The sequence below is a fragment of the Melozone crissalis genome, unplaced genomic scaffold, assembly GCF_028551555.1.
Source record: "Melozone crissalis strain CALT ecotype California unplaced genomic scaffold, PUWL_Pcris_2 ptg000061l_1, whole genome shotgun sequence".
In the NCBI taxonomy this organism is placed as follows: domain Eukaryota; kingdom Metazoa; phylum Chordata; class Aves; order Passeriformes; family Passerellidae; genus Melozone; species Melozone crissalis.
In genome coordinates this window covers 1648739-1667982 of record NW_026535839.1, presented here as the reverse complement: position 1 = coordinate 1667982, position 19244 = coordinate 1648739, and the positions used below count along the sequence as shown (strand labels likewise).

General features: G+C 44.0%; 1 protein-coding gene across 4 annotated transcripts in view; it reads right to left on the bottom strand.

The window, feature by feature from the left end:
• Positions 1-19044, bottom strand: part of CSNK1A1 (casein kinase 1 alpha 1) — a 32080-nt gene extending 13036 nt beyond the window's left edge. The window contains exons 1-6 of one of the 4 annotated variants that reach the window (XM_054287682.1): positions 18616-19044; positions 17705-17811; positions 7234-7360; positions 5331-5429; positions 2858-2941; positions 29-168 (exon numbers count right to left, since the gene is read on the bottom strand). In XM_054287682.1, coding sequence (XP_054143657.1) covers positions 29-168; positions 2858-2941; positions 5331-5429; positions 7234-7360; positions 17705-17811; positions 18616-18738 — 680 coding nt within the window. In that variant the 5' untranslated portion in view covers positions 18739-19044. The remainder of the gene's footprint in view (positions 1-28; positions 169-2857; positions 2942-5330; positions 5430-7233; positions 7361-17704; positions 17812-18615) is intronic. The other 3 variants (XM_054287681.1, XM_054287683.1, XM_054287684.1) reach the window with 3 other exon arrangements.
• Between the last annotated feature and the right edge of the window lie 200 nt (positions 19045-19244).

Below are 19244 nucleotides of genomic sequence, written 5' to 3'. Positions count from 1 at the left end.
CCCTGCACCCTCCAGAAGCTGCACTCACCTCTGCTCAATGCCAAGGTGTGCATTGATGCTGGCATATCGAGCTGTGCCAGTGAGATTTTTGTCTTCTCTGTATGGTATGTGTTGCCTTGTCCTGTTGTCCCGGTACTTTTTGGCCAAACCAAAGTCAATAAGGAATAACTTCAAGAGAAATGAAAACAGGTTAGATTCCTATCCAAAACCCCAATTTCCCAACTTCTTTCAGTAGGCATTAGCTATGTTTTAAGACACCCAGACAATGTAACAGCCTACAGTTAAAAGAAGCAAAGTAACAGTGCGGAGGCGCAACCAGCTTTAACGAGTCAGTTAAAAACTCAATGGTGAATTAGTTCAAGCCTTTTCTCAATCCCCTGCAATGGATTAGATGGTGCTACTCAGCCTCTGGAGCTTAGTTCTACCACTATTTTCTATCACTACTGCAGTCTGCTGAGGGAGGAAGATGTGTGAAAGCACATCCCAGACCCCACTGGCACACAGGGCACGCACATGGAGCTAAGGGCAGCTTAATGTACAAGGCACATCCTGCAACGTCCTGTCCCAAAGAACAGTGGCCATTCTGCAGAGCACAAGGCCAAAACCTTCCCCAGCAAACAAGACAGCTTGTTCTTGGCTCATTTGAAGGCTCCCAGAACACTGCCACAGCAGCAGGACAAACTCGCTGCTTTTAACACAGCCAGGAAGCTGGAGCCAAGCAATGGATCCAATTTGGGTTTCTAATAACCAAGCTTGCCCAATGATTTGGTATTTAGCAACCTGAGTGTGTGGTAATTAGTGTGTGGTAATCAGTGTGCTGCCAGCCAGCCCACCTACAAAGGGTCATCCAGGCTGTACTTTCTTGGGCAAGATTTCAGGACTAGGCAAAAACAGCTGAGGCAGAAAGAAGCACATAAAGAACCTTTCAGACTTCGAGCTACAAATCCTGATTCCAACACTGGATTAATGCTGCAGGATCAAGGACTACAATCCCTACAGACTGATCAGTGCTGCAAAAGTAACTTGGGTGGGGACAGAACGTGATGGAAAGAAGACATTTAAAGTTTGATTAAGTCTCAGTAAAAAACAACTCTGTATCACCTAAAAGCTGATTCCAGAACTGAAGATACATCTTTAAAAGCAAACTGGAGACTAAAATACATCCAAGGCTGAAATGGGGGGGTCACTGGCACACTGGAAGTGCTGTGAACCAAGAAGTTCAACTATGAAGTATCCAAGATACTGAAAGTTTCTGAATTGCAGAGTAGCTATGGCTCAGAATTCTGATTCAAGATTTCCCAACTACAGTAGCCTAGACAGGAAAAAGCAAAGCTAAAATCCTCTTCAACTACTGGTGTCAGAGCAGAAAACCTGGGGCTGAAGCCTTGCCATGATTTACATGCAAACACAAGGCACTGCAGTGCTGCATTTGCTGTTCAGGTGAAAGTCATCCTGAAAGCCCAGAATGTTTGGAGCAAGGGACATTAACCCAAGTTTTTAAATCAACTGCACTGCTCAGACAGCTCAGCAAGGTGTGGGTCCTGGCTGTGCTGCACCCACTACAGGCAGCTACTCAGTGAGCATGGATATGTTCCTTAGCTACCAGGAAATCACCTGATATGCCAGGAAATATTTGATATTGAATCCCAAAGCAGACACTACAAGGCTCTACGTGATTGCTCCTACGTGACTTTCCTAGAAGCAAAGCCTGAGCTCGAATGCAATCCCTCATTTTCTGATTTGGTCCACAACACAGACCTGTAACTGGCTATTATTTTAGAGCAGCAGCTTCCCAGGGAAGTTTGCTCTGTTCCCTAGCTCAGGATCAGTCTGTATTTCCCTGTGCACGGGCTGAAGGCAGAGGAGTGAGCCCCTCCTGGAAAGAACTGAGCTGGGAGACACAGCCCAGTCTGGAGGAGCACAGAACGTCCCAGTGCCAGTTCCCAGATAACCTCACACCACCTTCATTCTGTTTGTTGCACTATCAGCAGGAAACTGGAGAAGTAGGGCACGATTTTTGCCAAGAGCAACTAGAGAAGTAGATCAAAGTCTGTGCCTCTGATAAGAAAGTTTCAGAAGCAGACAACAGAAGCCTGTCAGCTTGTGTACAGCAGGAATCTGCCTGGGATTTAATCCATGGAGACTACTGTGCAAAGCTGTGCACCAATGGCCAAGCTCCTGAGCAGCAATTCATATTCAGCAATTTCCAGCTGTCCTGCTACCAACTGGCAAATGTCTTCCTCTCTCTGCAATTCATCTTCTCTGCAAGAGTCAGGAATATGACATTAGACAGTACAAGATAAGCTCCTGCTTCTCCAAGACGCAGTTTGTTTGAGTAATTTCAGATTTTAAGCAAAATGGATGAAAATATTAAATCTTCATTGCACATTTGGGGTGGTTTTGAAAGGAAACTGCACGGGGAGGAGTCTGGCTGAAGTGGTAACAGAACCTCTCCACATGCATCCATAGGAACTGCAGGAAACCTTCAGCAACGCAAGCAGGAGCCCTGCTATTTCATATCTATCCTTCACCACACTTTTAGGAGATTGCCTTTTGAGTTGGAAAGACCACAAATGAAACCTGCACCTGAAATCAAGCACGTACATTTAGCCCTATCAAAGTTTAGAAATAATTCCACAATTTAAACAAGCGCCACAGGGAAACATCTTAGTAATGTTACATGTTTGCCAAGTATGTCTGAATAATGCCAACATAAGAGGTGCTTTTGCAAGGTCTACATTCTCCAGAAAAAACAAAATAAAAAACAAAAAATAAACCAAACGAAAAAAAAAATAACCGAAACAAAAATAAAGCACATGAATTTGGGGTTGAGGTTGGAATAGGAGACAGTTCAGACCTGGTTTAATCCTGAGAAAGATGGGTCCTGAGAAGTACTAACAGTCATGCTTCTTTTCCTCTTCCCCACTGGAGATTCTAAACACTGAACAAACAATAGAGGGTGGCAGTGCATCAAACAGTCTTGCTTACATTGCAACATTGGCCGGCGCAGACAGGCAACACCGAGGCGTTCGAGAAAGAACAGGGTAGCCAAATGCCATCCTTCTTCCACCAAGCACTGTACTTTTCAAAAAAACTGTATCTTTCCATCTTTTTTTTGAGTCATATTTTGATTATTTAGAGTGGTATTATTTTTTTCTTTTTTTTTGCAAGGAGAAAATTTGACAGATGGGACAAGGTAAATTTCAACTGTGAGCCGCTCCAAAATGGCACTGCCTTAACCAGGGATAGCAACGGTGACATTTGGCTCTATTAAAAAAGGAAATCCAAGTTTTTGCTTACAAAAGCAGCCTTTGGTTCCACAAACTGCCCTTCCCCCGTAAGATATTTAGAAAAAGTAAAATCTTCAGTAAGGAAGAGGTAGAAGGCATTTAGTCACCTTAAAGTTTACTTTCATAAGCATGCAGGGCTTATTTCTAGCAGAGCTGGAAATTCATCTTTTAAGGTGGGAGCAAAATTTCTCCCAATGACCAAATTAAAATTTGGGGGGAAAAAATCAATTTTTTTTTTTTAAATATAACTGACAGGAAGCTACTGGAACAAGATTACCATGCTGTTCTAGTCTTTGTGGCTGATTTTCTTTGAACTGTGTAGAGTCATCTCAAAAAACCTCAAAACTACACTTGGTTACAAAAAGAAACATTAAATATTGTATGGTGGCAAACGTTTCCTAGACAAAGCACTTGATTCCAAACTGAAGGAACCCATTCCATATTTTGCTCATGTAAAACTCTTAATTTGCACTTGGGTCAGGAACTAACTCCCTAATTCTGTGAAATATAAGTGAAGCCCATGCCACAGTGCTTTACCACCATATCATTGCATGGCTCCCCCTAAAGGGAAAAAATCAAATGGTTTGTAGGCAATTTTGTCTTTGATTTCAGCTGATGCAAATCTAATGTGTTCCTCCTCTAAAGTAAGCAGAGCAGCAATTTCTAGGCCATTAATCCACACCAAGATGATCTGGAGTGCAGCAATGCCAACCTAGCATGACTGTGCAAAAGTACAGAAAAATGGCCCAAAAAGAACAATTGGAAATCAGAAACTAAAACTAGGAAAAAACCAAAATAAAAGTTCTCAAGTTCTACTTTGAGTCATGCCAGAGAATTAAGGAGCCTAAACTGCTCAACACAGCAGAGAAAAATAGAGCTGTACAGAGTGAAAGTATGAAACTTGGGAACAAACAAAGTTTAACAGCAACAGGATTACATAAAGACTGTCTTTCAGCTGGAATTACAAGCTTTTCCACCAATGGTTGTCTCTAAACACTCAGTGCATTGCACCTCTTCAGACAAGAGCTGTTATCTCACATTATCCAAGCTTTCCCCTTCTAATGCTCATGGCCCTGAAGTTGGCATTCATACAGGCAAACAAAGGTAAACATTGTGATTACTGGCAGTGCCTAACCAGATGAGACATCCTGGGATGGCATCTAGAGAAGATAAGTGGGAATCTTGCTTCCAATAAACAGCTTGATCACGTACATTTGTCCTGAAGTTAATTTCTAATCAGTAGCATGCTTAATGCATTGCCAATGCTGCCTGTCTGCCCGAGCTCGACATACAAATTGCAGGATTAAGCATATTTCACTCAAGAAAACTAAAAATAAAATGAAAAAGTTGCCTTCCAGGCAGGAAACATGCACTTCTGACTATGTTTACCCATCCCAAAAAGTGTAACAACCTCAGCCCACCCCCCACCCACCCTCAGCTTTTTTTTTTCCCCCCACAAAGTAAACTGAGACAAAATTTTTGTTGTACAGCAGGTATTCTACAGCTTAACAGTTTTCCATCAACATAATTGCATCATTTCTTTTATTTATAAAGGCATCTGCATGTTGGCTCTTGGTCTTATCCACAATTCTGATGGCTGAAGGGACTTTACCAGTCTGTCACTGCAAGGTTTAATGCCCTGCTGACTGGTAGGTCAGGAGCTCCCACGTGGCACAAATTGTTTTCATCCTAGGAGGTCAGCCCCAAGGCCAAAGATAAGATTTGACTTTATCAGAGAGGAATAAAATGCTATGACAACAGACATCTTGAGAGAAGTAGCCAAGTCTTCTCTAGGGTTAGTTTATAACCTTGTTGCAAGTCCAGAAATCATCTTGCAATCAAGTGCATCTCCCAGGGTGGGTCACAGACCCACAGCATTTACAGGTGGACACCAAGAAAACCAAGTTCTCACAGCCAAGAACTGTGGTTCAGCATCCAAAACAGCAGTTTTAGCAATGGATTTTACAAAGGTTGTGCAGCTGGAATCAAATCCCACAGGCATTCCCTCTGCAGCTTGGAAACAAAGAGCTTTGGACTAACCTTATTACAGTGACGCCCAATACCCATTAGGAAGTTATCTGGTTTAATGTCTCTGTGTATAAAATTCTTTGTGTGCACATATTCAATTCTACTGATCATCTGTAAAAAAAACCAGCAACATGTAAGATTTCAAAGAGAGCAAGACATTTCATTAAACCTTCAATGAAAGCATGAATTTTTAGTGTTACCTTCCTCTGCAACTTCAGTTTATGCATTTGCTTAATGAAAACCAATTACTTAAATGCTGAGTAACTTTTTTTCATGTTAAAATTCCACAATCTTAGTCAGAAACTGGCAGATTAAATACCTGAATAATTCCCAGATATTGAAGTTCATGTTTCTAACTATAGCATCCTATTAAAAAGTAATTTTTTTCATTGTTTCAAAGCTTTTATAGCTACCATAAGGCAATTTTAAAGCTCATTCCCTCCCCCTGCCCCAGTTACTCATTCATCTGGTTATTCATTCATCAAACATCACTTTTCAGGTAAGAGTCTTCACGGAGCAAGTCACAACTTGATGGGGGCCCATCCTGCCATAGCCAGGCTACCCTGATCCCAGAATATTGCAGACATGGAGAAACTCTGGCACATCTGTGTCATCACACAGGGCCAGCCCATTTCCTGTGGGTGAGATCACAGCCATGGTTATGTGGCACAGCTCTGCAGCTCCTCAAACACTCCCCTTGCAGCCTTGAGCTGTTACATCACACCCTGACAGCTCTTTGCTGGACTGTGCCCCAGAAGCCACTTCTGAGCACTGCCATCCCCATTTCTGCCTGTTTCCCAGCTGACAGCCAATTAATGCTCATCATCCTAAGGAATAATGCACAAACCCCTCGTGGGTTCCTGAGATGCTGTCACACCCTGGCTGAGGGAGCAGGCAATGGCTCTCCAGAGCAAGCACATCACCCTCCTAGGGCAGGGAGAAAGGGACAGCTGACCTTGTCTCCAGACAAGTGCCTTGAGCTTCCTTGGCCAAGAGCCTGGGATTCTACGAGCATCTGGCTGAGTGACAACTTGGTACTGATATCTATTACGTAATATTAGATGAAATTTCAACTACCATTGAAAAATTCAACTTGAAAAACCCTCAGTGCTTTTGAAGGAGCTGAAGGAAGCACAATCAAGCCATTTATTAAGCAGCAAGAAATAAATATGGCTGCTCATTTCAAATGCTGTATTCTCATGACCAAGTTGGAAAAATACCAACTGCTATAAAAAAAGACTTAAGAGAGTTTTAGAGGCTTTGATTATGTTGGAGGCAGAGTGGCATCTCCACTAACAGCTTTAAGAACTGTCTGTGAGGACCAAACAAGGAAGGCAGTTATTTATTATTAGCTCACTGTCTGGGCCTAGTGATGCCTTGGATCATTTGTCCTTGGTGCCCAGCTGGAGCAGGAATTGTTTTGTCTCCCTGCTCTGTGCACAGAGCTCACCATGCCCTGATATGAAGCTCAGAACTGCACACTAAAACAGCACAGAACCTGAAAAATAGAAAAGCTAAACCTGAGGCATCACTAGGGGCTACAGGAGGGTGTGAGAGCACAGGGACAGACTTGCATGTTGTCACCACAGGTCCCAGTGAATCAGATCACCCACAACTGAACACTGTTCAGCCCCCCTACCACAGACCCCATGGTGATACTGGCAGTGAATCCACCCAAATGAGTCTGAATATTTTCATGGAGCTGCCCTTAAAGCAGCAGCACAAAGGAGCTGGCAGCTGCAGTGCCCTCCCACTCGGGGCACTTTGTAGGGCAGAGCACACACAAACCACCATCACTTTGTCCCCATTTAGGTCAAGTGCTCACTTAGCGCATAAAACACTGCATCAATTATTGAGCCCACTCTGCAGGAACCCCCAGGGCTCTGAAGCTGCTCCCACCCAGGTGTGCACGTACCTGGTCTGCTAGCATAAGTACTGTTTTCATGGTAAACCTGCGAGAACAGAAGTTGAAGAGGTCTTCCAGGCTGGGCCCCAGAAGATCCATGACTAGAACATTGTAGTCCTTTTCTTGACCATACCACCTGCAAGACAGGAAATGAGCCAGCATTATTAGCAGGAATCCTGATGCAGCCCAGGGTACCCTCAGTGCTCTCAGCTGCAAGGGCACGTTGCTGACTAATGTACCATCTTGAAAGCTAATGAGAAATTAATGCTGGTAATATCTTATTTTTCCTGGAAACAAAAGTCTGGGCACAAACCAGAACACACAAGTTGGCAATCTTCCCTGAAGAGAAAACACTACTCCACATCAACAACCAAAATACCAAACACCAGAATGAAAATGCAGCCAAAGCAGCGGTGTCCTTACACTGAGGGGTGTGTACAACCCCTGGACTGAAATTCCTCTTCAGGACACCTTACTCTCATTGTTCCTGCATCATTTCACTTCACAAAAGCATCTTGACATGCCTTAGACTTTGTTTTCAGGTCTGACTTCTCTGCACCAGACCAAAGCAGTTCACTCACATAGTTTTTCATTTATTTCTCAATTTAAAAAATGCCAATCAAGTTCTATTTCCAATTAAGTCAAAATAAAGGCTCCTCATCAGGCTTTTAATATCAGAGAGAAAGCAGCATTTAGGTGTCAGAAAAGCAAAAGTAGAAACATAAAATATTAATTGCAGCTATATTGTGATAGTAACCTTTAAGTGCCTAATACATCCATTTTGGACAAAAATAAAGGCTAACAATGCTGTGAGGACGAGCAGAAGTCCTTCCATGGATGTTTTCCTTTCCAATCCATGTTTAACATTTCCACCACAGCCCTGCTTTATTGGGGTGGTATCTCCCCAGCCAAGCCCCTGAGCAGGCCTGGAGTCACCCCTGGACTCCTGCACATCTCAGTGTGAATCTCCACCCTTGAAGGACAGGGCAGGAATATTCTCCTCTCCCGTCCTTCTGCACGTCCCAGATAACCACAGTGAAGTGACAGCTGTGAGTGAAAAACTGTTTTGAAGCTGACAGGGCACCTGTTTGATCAGAAGGCTGCAATTCTGCCTTTTCTGAGCTCCTGCTCCTTACACCAAGGACCTACTGTCAGCAGTCCAGGGAAAATTTCCTTTAATTTCCCAACAGTGGCACAGACAAGGTGCCCCAAGGATGTGCCTCATAAGAAGAGTATGCAGATTAAAAAAAAACCTCAAGATTCAGCTAAAGCAGCAGTTGGGACTTAAATATCTGTACAGACACTGTATTTCCACTTTAGGCAATGACTCCAGTACACCAATGCATGGCTGTCTGGAAAACAGTTACCACTGATAAAGTCAACAAATTCCTAGGTACTCACAGGATTCCAGGCTTAGCTAAGCTGGGATAGTAAAATAAAATGTTTACAAAGCCAGACAGAAAAGATTCTATATTTGGATTTGCTTCAGGAACTACTGGCCTGTACCTTCCCACTGTCTGGATCCTAGGAGAAACCATGCCCCTCATTCCTGCATTGTTATAAATCTGATTAAAGTTATATATGAGCTGTGGCTCACACTCCCTGTTTTACACATCAGTCTAAGACCTTTATTCATTCTCTGCATCAAAATAGGATGCAGAAAATATGGATTTTGAAAGCAATCATTCAAATGAAATGTCAACAGAACAGTTCTGTAAACAACTCCAGGGGTCACAGGTGAAAATGAAACATTATGGTCACCTAAAGAAATGAAATTGGAGCAAATGACCTGCCTAGGTATTCTGTGCTATGAAATTTAGGTTTGTTGAGGAAAAAAAAAATAGAGAGTAATGGGCTGAAATGAAGAATTCTAAGAAGTAAATCAAGATCTAGGTAAAGTATCATTTTCTTCAAGGGATGGAATTCTAATTGAGATGCTGAGTGTAATTGTTCAGCACAGCAATGGTTCAGTGCCCCAGAGATGCAGTGAAGGGAAAAAGATCAAAGTTCAGCCTTCAGTGGAGCTCAGAAAATGGAGTCCCAGCCTCACAGACAAGGTGAAGCTGATGCAAAGGAAGCCCACCCTGGAAGGAACATTTTAAAAACCTTTTTGTTCCTCCACAGGGATCTGTCTCTGACTAAGTGCAGTAATTCAGGATGATTGCACAACCTCTGTTTGCCCTATTTCTATGTATGAACAAGAATTCTCATCTCCTGACCACTCTGCTCTGGTGGAAAGCACATTCAATTCTCCAAGCCAAAGAAATAAGGCAGAACCTCTTAATATTTCATTTTCACATTTACCTGCCTGCGATTCCTCACTGAAGACTGTGACACCATTTCTGCTGGCAACTGGAACTCCTTCCAAGGTACCAGAGTGTTTTATTTACTTTGCTAACACTCCAACTAAGTTTTCATTTCCCTTGGAAGATCTCCAGGGAAAATGGGATTAAGAAGTAAAGCAACATCATGTCCACTCAAGGTGTAGGAGCTGCTACTACTGGCAGCTCTGAATGAAAGAACTTCAGGAGTCTTGGCTTTTCTTAGGAAACTTGGATATTAGGATATATAAAAGCTGATGTCCCAAAAAGAGATCTTCACAAGTTCTTACACTGCATCAGCAGGGAAACTTGGAATTATCTCCTAATGTGAGGGAATGATGTCATACAGAGCCCTGGGCAACTACTGGGTGGCACTGGCATCTCAGAATACAAGTGTGCCCACATCTGAGAGATCCAAGGACTTCTGTCAGCTCACTTGAAGTCCTTTCCCTCGTGAAGCAACACATCTCAAGTAAGGGAGAGTTTTGGAGAGGAGTAAAAAGTGGGAGCAAGAGACTGAACTACCTGAGAGCCATTTTGGGTGGGTAATTACCCTGATTTAGTTACATACAATGTATTGTTTCAAGAAGAGAAGCTGATTTACCAGAAAAACTTCTCCTGATCTTTCTCTAATTGATTCCTAGTGTGCTTTACATCCTTACACAAAACATTAACAGGAATCATGAGGAACAGTGGAGGGTACCCTTGACCAGGCAGCGTCACACAAACATCTGATACAGATGTCACAAACCTCCTTGGGCTTCAAGGTGTGCCCAAGTTCCCACGCAGGAAAATGCTTCATCACTCTCCCTTCCCTCATCTGTTTAGAGCTATACAATCAAACTATTCCAATTAGTCAGAATACAGTAAAGCTCTTTTATGGAGCTTTCTATCAGAGCATGGTTAAAGGCTGAGCACAGTGACCTGAATTTGACTTCAGTGACTTGTCTGTGTGAAAAACCAGAGTGGACACGTCACCAAGTTTCCAAATCATGTGGTGTGAGAGCCTCGTCTACAACCCCAGCATAAACACAGAGCTGAAATTCTCTAACATCTTGAATTTCAGTGTCTGAGCTCTGTGGCAACATCCAAGTCACACCACAGCAGTTTCAGATGTTTAGTTTCTAAATAACACACAATACAGCAGGTATGATGTCAGGTCACATGCCAAGTGGATGTTTACTTGACTGACATGGGGTGGGTTTTAAATTCTCTTGACTAACCTTGAGACAAGGAAGTGAAGCCTTGATGCATATCTAGTACTTGGTGGCAAACACTGCAGTCAGCTCTACCCAAACTTAAAATCCTTCTGCCTTTTCAGAGCTGCATCTTTCAAAAAATCAATGATTTCTATTTCAGCAACTGTGGATTTTGTAAATAATGTCAAGGACAAAAGAAATGTTTGAGGAAATGTTTTTTAATAGCTGGGTTTGTTTTGTTTGCATTTTTTATTTGTTTTACCTAAGCAAACATTTCATTTGGTTATTAATAGTATTTTTTCACATCTTCCTTTGAAAGGGTCAAACAGAACTAGGCAAACTAGCAGAGGAAGGGGGTGAAGGACTAACAGAATCACACAGAAATTCCAGCCCAGTTTCACACTACTGTGTCACTCACAATTCCTGTCAATAACCAGCAGTTTCACTACACCGGCAATTATAATAATTACAACGAGGTAACAAACCCAGCACAAGTGGGTTTATTTATTTCTGACCCAAAATGTGTCAGAAATAAATAAAAGGATTCAGGAGATTCACATTTCAAAAAAAACTAATTCAGATCAAGACGAAGCAAATTACTGAATTAGTAAATGGCAAAGAAACCCCAAATCCCAGAATTCTGAAGACATGGAGGCAATAAAGGCACCCCCCTTTGCCTACAGCTCATACAAAAAACCAGAACATGAGCTCAATATCACAAAAACTGTTCCCACCACCAGACAAACCATGACAAGACCATTTTGTTCCAAGTTAATAAAAGCTCTCCTCAATCAACACCTGCTTTGCCAGGTAACCCATCCTCCACTAAAAGCTTCTGTCAGCTCCATCACTGACTATTCCCACAGGGGCTCTGGCAGCCTGGAATTACACCCAGAGCTACAGGAGGCCGTGCCTTTGTCAGACAAAAACATCTCCTGGTGCCTCACTGCAGGGAAGGACAATTCTTCCAACACTGAATATCTGAACTCAAAACTTTACACTTCCAGAAACATGATTCTGAAAAAGGGTGATTCTGACTTCTCTGACATTACATAAACTTTTGCCACTTTCATAAATTATGGTGTGTGACTCTATGATTACTCTGTGTAATCCTATGTAATTAAGTTTCTCAGCACTTGTGTTTGCAAGCAACAAGTGAAAGAGCTCTCCTGACAGAAATGGAGATTGTCAGAAAAACTAAGGTGGATTAAAAAGCTGTTAGAACAAAAATGAAAGGTGAAAAAGCAAGCTGGAAAGAACTTGCTAACAAAATTACCTGAGATCACCTAATTAGTAAGTTTGACAAGTCAGCAGGCACATGAGGGGGAATATACAAGTCTGGAAAGCCTCATGGACACAAAGGATTCAGACATCCCACAGAAATCCAAATGGCCCTGATGTGGTGAACACTCTGGAACTGTATTCCAAGCCTGCCAGCCCTAAGTCACTCACACAAAAGTCTCTGAGCTGGGCATTAGTCAGATGATGGGACTAAAGAGAAAACACTGACCTCCCTGTAATTACAGAGCTCTGATAGCCCTGAAAAACACCAGGTTATCCCACCAGGAAAGGGGCAGCTGTTCCTCACAGAACCTGAATTGGGATCACTGCTGCAAGCCCTGGCACCAGCTCAGGAGAGGAAACCCAAATCCCAACAAGGGCACAAAGAGACCTCAGGAAAAACGGGAGAGTTGTGACCTCTGCAGTCATTTACTCCAACAGCTCAGCAGGGCAGCCATGGAGCTGTGCAATTATTCCTTATTACAGGAGGATGGGCATAAGGGAAAGGTTTTTTTAACAAAAATCAGGGAAAAAAGAACGGGCAGCTGCCTGCCTGTGGGTACAAGCATTATCTGAGGCACAGAAACTCGCTGGCTCTGCGTCCCACAACACTGCCCTGCTGGCCTGGAAAGTTGTGATGTGGCACCTGATTGATTCAGACCCCTCTGCTCCCATTTCTCAGCACAGACATCTCCTGACAATGACTGCAGACAAACTGGAAAGGGATTTTGCCTGTAAAAATGCACTGAGTCTCACAGACACTGAAGTAACACACAAGAGAAAGGTAATCCATCAGAGATTCATTTCTAAATTGACACATATTTTATATTTCTGCTTTATCTCCCCTGAAACTGGAAAAGCACTTAACTGCTAAGCAGCTAGGAGTAATATAAATGAACTTCACATAATATGGCATGACTGAAATCCTGAAGTGCAATATTTAGCAGATGTCACCCAACGTTAGTTGCCATGGAGAGCATGAATTAGGCCACCCAAGCACTAAATAAAGCAACAGCCACGAACACCCTACGCTATGGAACTGGCTGCACTCTATAAATAAAATTCTGGATCACTTTTTGTACAGTTCTGAGAGCAATCCACGAAGGATGCCAGCACAACTCGGCCCCCAGCAAGGAGGTGGCTTCATGTGCCCAGGGTGATGCTGCAAACACGCAGCTCCCTGCTCTGCTGAGCTGCTCCACAAACCCCACTGACACCTGGGGGAAGGCAGGAGGGCAGCTCAGTGAGAACTGAACCACTGATCCACAGTGGGGACAGCCAACAGCACCGAGGAAAAGAATATTCCAGTGTCATCTCTGCTGATCTTTTGTTTCAATCAGGAGTAACACTGACCGCAAACTCCAAAAACTGAGTTAGGGCAGGGAGAAAAAAATTCTAACTTTGGTCTCTCTTGGATGCTTTGACCAAATCCACCAAGAGTTTAGATTGGTGGAAAAGAGGAAATAAATTTTATTTATATATATTTATTTTCTTAATAAAGGAACCACAGGCATTCATTTAAAAGATTATCTTCCACTTTATTTAGAGGCTTCTGGTTATCTATCAGGTGGTTTTACCCTTCAATATGCAACTAACTAATAACAGAAAGTTAATTAATATTAGGGCTTATCAATAGAACCTTTTCTTTTCCTGGAAGGGGGAGAGGGGTTTCATGAGTGCTTTTCTGTTTTTCTCATGGTGGTTTGGGTTTTTTTGGTGGTTGGTTGGGGGTTTACACTGCAGGAAGTTACTGAGAAAACAGTTAAAAATGCAGGTGTTTGACAGGTGTGTTTACAGCTTTTTAAGCATTGCTAAAACTCAACATTTCAAGTGCTTAAGGCAAACTTGGTTGTGATAACTCTTGGATTACCAGCCTTGACCACATTTTTCCATCACAGGTAGTATTTAATGAAAATATGTAAGGGCACGTTCTGTTGTTAATACTTATTCAGCGACATGGCAGTAATCAACCAGAAACACAAATATTGTAGATAATGTTTTTCCAGAAAACTCATCTCAATTGAGAATTTCTCTCTGAATTTCTCAACATCAAAATATTTGCAAGTGCTGCATTGAAAAACTCAGAAAAGTGGAGATTGACTTATTCAGTTTGCAAGGGAGCTTTGCAAAAAAAAAAAAAAAACCACAAAAAGCCACTCACAAAACACTAAGTCAGTAACTTTTGAATTTACAAATAGCTGATCTTCATCAAGGATACAACCAATAGCTGATGAACACCATAAATGGCAAAAAACTCAAGAGCTGCTGTCCCAGGTAATTTGAATGATTGCTTTTGTGAATAAAGCTTTAGCAGAGCTACACTGTGGACAAACACCCAAAAATCAAACACACTGTGCTGCATTCCTCCAAGGCAGCAGCAGGAATTGGGGAATAAAGGTGGATAGGCCCAGCTAATAGGATCAGTGCCCAGTTAACAAGATTACAGCTCAAAATGCTTTGTCACTGAAAAAGAGAGGAAAAAAAGCAAAGGGCAGCTGATGAGGGAGAACAATGAGAGTAAGCCCAGCAGAATGCTGGGGCCTGGCCACAGTGTCCTAAAGGCACAGCACACTGTCACAATGTTAAGCTTGGCTCAAGAGCCTTTTGGGAAAAATTAAAGTAATAATTAAGCAAAATTTGAACATCAAGAATAAAACATAGCTTAATTTTCTTTTTTTTTTTTTTTTGAGTATTAATGAAGGTTTTGTGAAACTTTAGGGCTCATTTCAGAAACTTTGCTGCTCTTTTAGGGAACAATAAGCAGCAAATTTAAAGACCTAAAGCGGTTTAGAATAATCAGAGAATAAAATTTCCAATTCATTCACGCCAATCTCATTTTTTGCTATTTTCTGTACAAACACATTCTATTAAAGTGGAATTAAGCACCAAGGCCCCTTGTTCAACTTCCACAACAGGTGAAGGCTCACTTCACAGAAATATTAAACTTTTAACCCCAAAACTGAGAATTTTGCTCATTGTTTCTTGCAATGAGCCACAAAGTCCCTCAAATCAACCTTAAAGGCTGTAAAATGAATTGCTTGGTTCTAGATAATTTCAGTGACACTCCAGAGACATGTTCTTGTAATTCTAAATTCTAAAGGCAGAATCAGCTCTAGAACAGGAGCCCCAGTGAATGAGCAATCCAGACCTCATTTATTATCTCAGTTCTGAGTCACAGAACCACAGCAGAGACCACTGGAGTGAGGCAGAGTCACATCATGCAATTGCCAGGAAGTTGATCTTGGCCAGTGCATCACTTAAGTAGGTGAAAAACAGAGCAAAAGTCCATCACTCCCAAATGAGGAACACAAATCCTCGTGTTGATGTGTCCAAGATGTGCACTGAGTTTTATAAAGCATGGCAATGGGGAAATTTTTGGCACGATTCCTTCATTTCCTATCAAATTCCTGTGCTGCTGCTATTTAAAGGTGTCACATTACAGAAATTTTACCAAATGTATTGACTTTCCTTCAACTTGATTCACCCTTGTGAATACACTGAGCCAGGAACAGCTTATTCCCATGTGACAGCATATTATTATAACACAATGGTGGCACTGGATTATCAGCCACACATGCAAAGTGACCTAAGTATTGACTTGCATTCAAAGCACCATGGATTCTACTGCTACTAAACACAGAACATTTTCATATTTGTCACAGGAACTGTGCTGGTCCCCTGCTCAGCTTCCTCTTAAAAGGAAATAAACCTAAGAATGCTGGTTTAGGTTTTTTCAAGCATCACCAAACCAATACCAGCAGCCCAGAGAAACCTCTCAAGGAGCATGTGGCACATAAAAATAGATTTACAATTAATGTTGTTTCTGAAAAGAAAAAGAGCATTTCCAAAAAGAAAAATACTACAAAGATTAATGTTGTGAGAACCTGAAAGGAGTGACTGACAGTCTTTAGCACAATGAGCCTATGAATCAGTTTGGTGTTTCCTCATTTATCCATTCTCAATGTTTTTGGACTTTGTATTACTTTTAGGGGATACAAGAATACCAAATAGAAGAACGCTGTAGTTGAAGCCAGAGGCAAGTTTCTCAGCATGCAAGGTATCAGTATTTCCCAGGACATTCTAACCAAATACAAGAAATGAAACAGTATCTCAGTGGAAAAGCCAAAAATTTGCAACTTGGCCTCATTATAGCACCACTCACTCATTTACTTTTCAAAAAAGTAGCTCAAGAATGCCTGCTTTTCCAGTTCTGTGATGAAACACTGATATCTGCTTGCTCTGGCTGTTTTCCCAGTTATCCCTGTTTTAGCATGCAACTATACCATGAAAGCTTTCCAAAATGCAATCCCTATTCTTTCAGTTGAGAAATAAAGGCAGCCACATGTGCGAAAAGAAGGAAACTGTATTCTCAAAGAAAGACTGCATCTGTTTTCACACCAGCAAGTGTGTTGAAGCTGCAAGTATTTAATTCAGGTATGTTGATTGTGTCCCTGCAAAAGGCTGGAGTGAATGGGGACAGATGGCCAGGACAACACTGTCTCCTCAGCTCACATTCAGGATCAGAGCCAGTTGTGTTTGGGGGGAAGGAGGAGGGAGATATTAACCTCAGAAATGCAGATTTGTACTAGGCTTTGTCCAAATTAATACAGAATCTGGGCTATGTCATCGTGAGAACTTTAAAACAGACCCTAAATATCACTATTCATCCTGTACTAAGTCAGGAAGGGTTAAATTAAATGAAATCTACAGTTTGACACAGAACCTAAATTGAAATAGTTCGTGCAGCTCAAGGAACAAAAATCCTTCAGGCCACTGCGTCAAGGGAAAAAAATTACTTACTTTAAAAACAATTATTAACAAAGTTTCAAATAAAGGAACAACTTGTAAAAAGCCTCCCGGTGCAAAATGAAGTTTCATGTAACTCTTTGACACCCAGATTCCGGAGCTGGGCTGTACCCCAGGGTAACACCTCGATAATCCCAGCAGGAACAGCCCCTCCAGGGGTCCTGCACCGGCGATTTTCTGCCAGATCGGGAAATTCTGAAACCCTGCCGAAACTTTTCAGCTGGAATACGAGGCGAGGAGCCGCATAATGAGGAACTGGGAGGGATTAATCCCGAAAGGAAAGGCTGGTGACGCATCTGTTGCGGGCAGCAGAAAGGAGCCGCTGCCATTTCATTCCTGCTCCAGGCTCTCCGCAGTCTCAAGGCTGGCGGCTCGTAACTATGAAAGGAAAAAAGGCACAAGCCCGAGCACGTCCCTTGTCCCACCAGGAGAAGGGGGAGGGTTAATCACGTCCAGCCGCCATTTTCTGAGCGGAGCAGGAAGACATGTTGAAAAAAAAAAAAAAAAAAAAAAAAAGAGAGAGAGAGAGAGAGGCAACAAAAGAAAGCAGCCATTTCCATGGACGGCTCCCAACTCTCTGCCTCTCGGAGAAACAGCCTCCTCACACTTTGTTCTGATGGCCACAAGAATTTCTCGCTGGGTGTCCCGCTCTCTATACAGCCAGCAGGCCTGCCAGGGGAACCCTGCGAGTTGGAGAGCTTGGAATGGAGCATTTCCCCCTTTATTACCCCCAATCCTGCATGGATAAATTTCTTTCTACCCTGCCTCACACTACAAAGTATAAAAACCTGCCAATATATAGTAATAAGCACGACAAAAAAAAGTGATGCCAAGCACGCAGAAAGGCCGCTGGCACACACGGCTGATTCCTACCGTATATGTGGGATGCCAACTCCTCCCTGCAGGATCTTGTACAGTTTGCTTTCATAGAGCAGCTGGGGGTGCCGAGCCTTCTGAGACTCCAACTTCACAGCAACTTCCTGCAGTGAGAGGGAACAAGGAGTCAGGGCACAGCGTCCACCGGGCTTTGAGGGACGCAGCACTTCCACATCCCCCACACACCCCCGGTGCCAACGCTTTCGGGTATATATTTATTTATTTCCCAGCTCGACGTGCTGCTGCATTTTCTGGCGTCTTCCGAGAAAATCCACATCGCGGTGATTTGTACATAAATATCCATCCCGGGTCATGCGTTTGAGCTATAGAGATGTGGAGTCTTCAGAAGCACTTAAGTGAGGAAGAACATACGTGGGTGTTTCTTCTTTACAGCTCAGAGCCGTGAGGGGGAGGAAGAAAAGAAAAAAAAAAAACCCAAAGGAAAAGCTGGAAAAACAGGGGGATCTTCTTTGTTTCTATTAGTGTTGATGAAACGAGATACAAAGTGTTCCCCAGCTGAGGCAGAGGAGGAGATGAATGGCGGCCGAGGGACGACGACTTTGGCCGCTCACAAAACACAAATACCTTTAAAAACCTTTGCCCACAATGGTTTTCGCCTCTTTCCTCCTCTCCCAAGCGCTGGGTGGGGGAGCCCGCGACCGCTCCGCTGTGGAAGGGGCACCGAGGAAGACGCTCGGTGGGGAGGGGGGGATGAAGCCCCTCGGGGGAAAGGGGGAGAATGAAGCCCCTCGTAGAGAGGAAAGAAGGGAAAAGGAGACCCTCGGGGGAAGGGAAATCCCACCCCGGGACACGGAGGGCACCGCCGGGGGCAGGTGGGGCTCGGAGCGGCGACGGCTGGCGCCCGGTTCCCCCCGCGGAGCTCAGGGGGCAGTGCGAGCGGCCCTTACCTCCCCGTTGGTGATGTTGATCGCCAAATAGATGTCCCCGAAGGAGCCCGAGCCGATCTTCCGCACCAGCTTGTATTTGCCTCCAACAATGAACTCGGCCTTGGAGCCGCTGCTGCTCGCCATGGCGAGGGGCGGCTCTCGGGCCCTCCCGGCCGGCTCGGCGGGACAACGAGGGCTCTACGGCCGCCCCCGAGGAGCGGAAAGGGGCCGGAGGGGGGAGAGCGGCGCAGCCAAGGACGGTCCCCGCGCTCAGCTCCAGCCGGGGCCCTCGGGCGGGCGCCCCCCCCCTGCACGGCTCTACGCCGCTCCCCGGCTCTCGGCGCGCTCCAGAAACAGGAGAAGCGGCCCCCGAGGTGCTTGTGCGAGCAGGGAGGGGAAAGGGGGGGGACTCGCGGGGTCGCGGCGGCCGCCGGCCGCTCACTCGGCCGCCGCCGCCATCTTGTGCCTGATCCGCCGCCGCCGACACAAAATGCCCCCGGCGCGCGGCCGCCGCTTCTTCACCGCGCGGGGCGCGCTGGGAGCGGGGCGGGCCGCTGCCGCCATAGCCACGCCCCTTCTCGACGTTTCGCCAATCATCGCCCTCGCTCTGCGCCCCGCCCTCCAGAGAAGGGCGGTGATTGGTTGCTCTG